This window comes from Austrofundulus limnaeus, unplaced genomic scaffold (genome assembly GCF_001266775.1).
Source record: "Austrofundulus limnaeus strain Quisiro unplaced genomic scaffold, Austrofundulus_limnaeus-1.0 Scaffold607, whole genome shotgun sequence".
NCBI lineage: Eukaryota > Metazoa > Chordata > Actinopteri > Cyprinodontiformes > Rivulidae > Austrofundulus > Austrofundulus limnaeus.
This window is the reverse complement of record NW_013953009.1, coordinates 131,055-136,884: the sequence shown is the minus strand read 5'-3', so window position 1 is coordinate 136,884 and position 5,830 is coordinate 131,055. Positions and strand designations below refer to the sequence as shown.

General features: G+C 37.5%; 2 protein-coding genes across 2 annotated transcripts in view; one reads left to right on the top strand and one right to left on the bottom strand.

The window, feature by feature from the left end:
* Nucleotides 1–2,435, top strand: part of mapk12b (mitogen-activated protein kinase 12b) — a gene marked incomplete at its 5' end in the record, with an annotated part of 7,011 nt that extends 4,576 nt beyond the window's left edge. The window contains 3 exon segments of the mRNA XM_014026997.1: nt 240–318; nt 387–560; nt 2,020–2,435. Coding sequence (XP_013882451.1) covers nt 240–318; nt 387–560; nt 2,020–2,084 — 318 coding nt within the window. The 3' untranslated portion in view covers nt 2,085–2,435.
* Nucleotides 2,436–2,717: 282 nt separating this feature from the next.
* Nucleotides 2,718–5,830, bottom strand: part of rpap3 (RNA polymerase II associated protein 3) — a gene marked incomplete in the record, with an annotated part of 8,154 nt that continues 5,041 nt past the window's right edge. The window contains 6 exon segments of the mRNA XM_014026996.1: nt 2,718–3,055; nt 3,142–3,242; nt 4,452–4,549; nt 4,651–5,004; nt 5,086–5,169; nt 5,270–5,340. Of these exon segments, the coding sequence (XP_013882450.1) occupies nt 2,970–3,055; nt 3,142–3,242; nt 4,452–4,549; nt 4,651–5,004; nt 5,086–5,169; nt 5,270–5,340 (794 nt within the window).

Genomic DNA, 5,830 nt, shown 5'->3' with positions numbered 1-5,830 from the left:
CATTTTACGTATATATTTAGTGATTGATATGATCCTGCTTTTATTTCTAATTATGTCAGTGTTGGTCCTCCGTACAGCAGAAGCCTGATAATCATTCATTCATATCAGGTGTGTTGGAGCAGAGAAACATGTAAAACATGCAGGGCTGCGGCCCTCCAGGACCAGGATTGCCCACCCCAGTTTAGAGGCGAGAGCAGAGGCTGGAACTGATTATTTCATCTATTTTTTTCTGTCAACAGGCGAGAAACTACATCAGGAGCTTACCCAARGTCCCAAAAAAAGACCTGCACTCCATTTTCTCCAAAGCCAGCTCAAATGGTACGCGAACATACCTGCATACCTGCCTCTTTATGTGGAGGCTTTAACGTGTGTGTTTGTGTCGGCAGCGGTGTGCGTCCTGGAGAAGATGCTGCTCTTGGACCCCGAGTCCAGGGTGAGCGCGTCGGAGGCCCTGGAGCTGCCCCTGTTCGGCGAGTTCAGAGACGTGGAGGAGGAGACGGAGGCCCTGCCCTACGATCAGACCCTGGACAACACCGACCTGCCGCTGGACCAGTGGAAACGTACGAAAATAAAAAAAAAAACACAACTTTTACCGTTTTGAATCATCACAGCTTTTAGCATTAGTTTTGTTTCATCCAGCAGGGGAAAAAAAAGCTGAAGCTAAAAACTAAAAGCTAAATAACAGGAAAAACACTGCCTAAAAGAAGCAAAACATTAACCAAAAGCTAAAGTAGCTGAAGGCTTGCAAAAAATGTCAAAGGTTAGTTAGAACATGTAAGTAACAAAAGGCTATTAGAGCGAACATTTTAGCTWAAGTTGAAGAAGCCAGGCTAATACTATCAAAAATTTAGCCTGAAGCTAAAGGTAGCTGAGCTAAAATCAAAATGATSCAAAATACTAGCTAAAAGTAGCAAAAGGCTAGCTTCAAATGTCAATGTCTGCCTAGAGCATACAATTAACAAAAGCATATCTGAAAGCTAAAATTGAAAAAGGTTAGATCAAAGCTAAAAATTGTAAAAGGCTACCTAAAAGTACCAAGACGTTTGCTAGAAATTTGCCAAAACCTAGCTAAAATTATCAGTGGCTAGCTAAGATAAAACAAAATTTTAAAAGCTAAAAAGCTAAATATAGAAAAAAAACATTAAAGGATAAAATTAGCAGAAAGTTACTTAAAGCTAAAAGTAGGAAAAGTCTAAAAGCAAATTAACAAAACAGTAGCAAAATTAGCTACGCCTAGCTAGAGGATTTTAAAAACAAGCTAAACAAGTCAGATAAAAGGTAAAAATAGCAAAAGGCTAGCTGCTAGTTAAAATAGATTTTAAATAGATGTTTAAGTTTTTATGTAGCTAAAATTTTAAAACTAGCAAAAGTTTAGCGAAAACATAAATTAGCAAATGGGTAGCTAAAATTATCAATGGCTATCTAAAAGATAAAAAGCTAAAATTAGAAAAAAAGTCAGCTAAAATCAAAAAAGTGGCAAAAGCCTAACATAAAGGCTATGGTATAGCTATAGCTAAAATTATCAATGGCTAGAAGCTAAAACAAAAAGCTACCTAAAGGACAAAAGGCTTAAGGAAAAAAAAACAACAAACAAAAAACTAAAAGCTAAGAGGCTAGCTAATAAGAGTTGCATGACAGATTTCAGAGAGAAGTGTGTTTTAGAATAACTGAAGAGATCTGGATCTGTTTTTATGGGGAACATATCTGCAAATAAAGCTAAAATGTTTTTAAAGGTATAAAAGTTTAAGAAAAAGTCTGAGCTGCTGTTTTCTGGAGCAGCTGAACGCTGAGTCAGCATCTAATCAATAAGATATTTCTCAGCTTCTGAATAATTTACGATCATGTTTCCAAAAGATGCTAAAAGAGAAAACTAAAAACTGCCTTTTTAAAACCTAACCAGACCTTTAGGGAGGTGATGAAAGCTGACAACCTTCACAACAAAGAGCTGGACCAAAAAAACAAAAAACAAAAAAACATTAGTCATCCTAAAGTTTTTTCTTCTTTTTTTTTTTTTTACAGGTCACACTTTTACTGAGATCCTGACCTTCAGACCTCACAGAGACTCCAGAGAAACGTCACTTTAAGAGACAAAAACCTTTATGTTTCACACAAACAGAAATATTTTTACCTTTTTTTCTGTTTTAGTTATGATAAATATTGACTTACAGATTTTTTTGTCAATAAATGAGGTTTGTGTAAATTTCATTTAAACTCTGTATGATGAAAGGCATTTAGTTTTGTAAATGTATTTGTTAACTTTATGACAATTATCTTTTTATACAAACTGAATTGTAAGAAATGTTATGATTTAAAGCTATATTGTACAATARTTGACTAAAAAACTAATTAGATCATTTATAAGAAAGTAGTTTGAAATGTTAGTTTTTGTTTCTATTTGTAATTTTTCTTTGTTATATTAAACCATGAGTAATTTTGTTTATTTCTGTGTCATATCTTGTTTAAATAAGTTTTGGTTTATGGGTGTGTTTAATAATWACTTAGTGAACTTTGGCGTCACCTGCAGGCTTCAAACTATTAATACATGACTGAAATCAAACCAGGAAAATGTTTGTTTTTCGAGAACAAAACTCAGAGAATTAAACTAATTTTCGATTATGTTTCTATTTATTTTACCACAGGGCTGCATCCACGTGCTACAGCTAGCTGCTGCTGTTATCTATTCGCAAATACCTGCAAAAATCAACTTAAATACAATGTAACGTACTCAAACTCAAACATTTATTGGTGTTTTAAAATGACACAATCTGYTTTGGTTTGTACGAACACTCGTCCTCTTACAGTTCAGTCCGGTCTAATCTGGTTCTGTCCGGATATATTTAGCAGAACATTTCARCAGCTCTGACTTCCCACAAAGACCCAACCATCCTTCAAACCGTGCTGAGGTCGTCTGTAAACTGGAAATCGGCTGTCCGGGATTTCAGTTTGCAGGTTCTTCTTGAGTCTGAGTTTCAGACTCCGTACTTCTTCTGCAGGGCCATGACGGCGGGTCGGTCCAGCTCAGACCGGAGGAGGAAGTCGAACAGTTCTTTGAGTACTGGAGGGAGAAGGTACAGGTGTAATTAGCTCGCTGGAATTTAAGGTGATWAAAAAAAAGAAAGTGGCTGAACGAGGCGAGCCCACCTTCCTTCTCCTGGGACGACATGAACATGACGGTCATGTCGAAGCGCCGTACGCTCGCCAGACTGCTGAGGGTGTCCAAGATGGCCGCCGGAGCTTCACTCCTGCAATAAAACTATCTTTTAAAAAAAGTCTGCTCTTTGAGMAACATTGGAAGATCTGCAGAGATTTGCTGAAGAAGCAGAAACTGACTTGTTAAAGCTAATTGAACATTAGCTAAAAGCTAAAAGAAGTTAAATATGAGCTAAAAGAGTACTAATAAGGGACAAAATACTAGCAAAAAAAACTAAAAAGCTAAATGTCAGCTAAGCGAATCAAAAAAACAGCTAAAACATAAAAGTAGCAGAAGGCTAAACTAAACCTAAAAACAGAAATGACAACCATGATCTAAAAGCAGCAAAAGCCTGGCTTAAAACAGCAATATGTTAGCTAAAAGCTATAGGCACCAAAACAGTAGCTAAAGCCTAAATGCATCAAAAAGTCTGCCTGAAAGCAAATAGTAGCAAAACGTCAGCTAAAAGCTTAGAGTATCAGAATGGTAGCTAAAAGTTTAAAGTGGTGAAAGACTACCTAGAAGCTAAATAAAGCAGAAGTCTWGGTTGAGGCTAAAAGTAATCAGCTCAGAGGTAAAAGTAGCAAAAAAGATTAACTAAAAATTAAAAGTAGCAGAAAAAAAGCTCTAAATAGCAAAAGGCTAGCTACGTAAACGTAGCATAAACATAGCTAAATGTAGCAAAGGTCTGCCTGAAAGCTAATAGCAACAGAATAGCAGCTAAAAGCTTAAAGTAACAAAAAACTACATAGCAGCTAAATATAGCAAAAGGCTAGCTATGTAAACGTAGCATAAACATAGCTAAATGTAGCACAAAGGTCTGCCTGAAAGCTAATAACAACAGAATAGCAGCTAAAAGCTTAAAGTAACAAAAAACTACATAGCAGCTAAATATAGCAAAAGTCTAGGTAGAAGCAAAAACTAGCAGAAGAGTAGCTAAGAGCTAAAAGTAGCAAAATGGTAGCTAAAAGATAAACATAGCAGAATGGAAGTTAAGACCTAAAAGTAGCAAAACATTAGCTAAAAGGTTACAAAAGTCTGACTAGAAGCTTGAAGCTAAAAGTAGCAAACAGGAAGGTACTTTAAATATGAAAGTAGCAAAAGTCTGGTTGAAAGCTAAAGGTAATAGAACGGCAGCTAAAAGCTAAAGGCAGCAAACTTCATAATAAAGCTTTATGGGGTAAACATTTAAAATCAAAGTCAGATATTTTAAAAAGTGTCAAACTAAAACTTCTCTGTTTTTAGTGTTTAAAGAACTCACTGCATGAAGAAATCTCGCAGCGTCTTCAGGATCTGATTGAAGAGGTCCGGTTCTAGAGAGTTCTTGAAAATGTTGCTGTAAGCTTCAGGTTTGATTTGCTGTCACAAAAAGAAAAACATTTTTTTTTTATGTTTTCGTTTAGTTTCAGAGGATATTTTTAAACATCCAGACAGTGGAGCGTCTCAGACATAAAGCTCACCCGCAGGTATCTGTAGACCAGCTCCGGCTGGTTTCTGATCCTTCGGAGGTCGGACTCCAGCTGGAAGGCGCTGGCGGGTGGAGGAGGCACGTCTGTCTCAGTCAAGGGGGCGGGGCTTGACGGTTCAGGTGGTTGAGAAGTTTCCTCCTGCGCTGGTTGTCTGGAGGTTCTGTCATCAGGTGCGTCCGTCGTGTCCTCTATCTTGATCATCTTGGCGCTGGGAGACATCGACAGAGGAGAGGACTCTTCCTCGGTCTTCCTCTCCACTTCCTGGACAGAAGAACTGGAGGACTCCACCTCAAGGACAGGWAGCTCCCCGCTGATCTCCTCGATGTGGATCCTCCTCAGAGCTTTCTGAAACCCAGAGAGAAAATCAAACGTCAAAACATTTCAGAAGAACAAAATGAATTTKACTTCCTTCAGTCCAGGACTTACAGTTGAACGCAGGTGTTCTGGTTTGTCTATTGGCTGGACTGTTCTCCTCTGTGACGTGTCCTCTGGGTGAGGACAACCCGTCTCCTAACACAAGAAGAAGACATGAAGACAAAAGAAGCTAAAATAAGCTGCAAGCTAATTATCCTTCCTTCTGCTGCGAGAACAGCTGCGTCTGTTTACTTACAATCTGGAGTTTCTGCAGCTCGTTCAGGGCCTGTCTATTTCCTGGTTCCAGTTTTAGCAGCTGCTGAAAATCTGTGACACAAAAACAGCCGAGGCACTGGTAATTATGAGCTAAAATGTGGACAAACGAATAAAAATACATTGTGAATAATAAGAGCTGAATGACTGCTGAAGTTTGTTGAAGAAGCTGAAGCTGGGTTGGTAAATAAAATAAAAAAAAGCTGAAATAAATTAGCAAAGCAGAGGCTAAAAGCTAAGTGTAGCAAAATTATAGCTAAATAATAAAATTAGCAAAGAAATTATAGGAAGTTAAATGTAGGAAAAACCGTACCTAAAAGCCAAACACAGCAAAACAACAGCTAAGAAATACAAGTAGCAAAACAGTAACATAAAGGTAAACCTACAGCTAAAAGCTAAATTTAGCAAAAAAAGAGGCTAAAGGATAAAATTAGCAGAACAGTAACTTGTCAGTAAGTCTAGCTAGCCTACAGCTAAAAGCTAAATGTAGCATACCAGCAGCTAAAAGATAAAATTAGTAGAACAGTAACTTATCAGTAAGTCT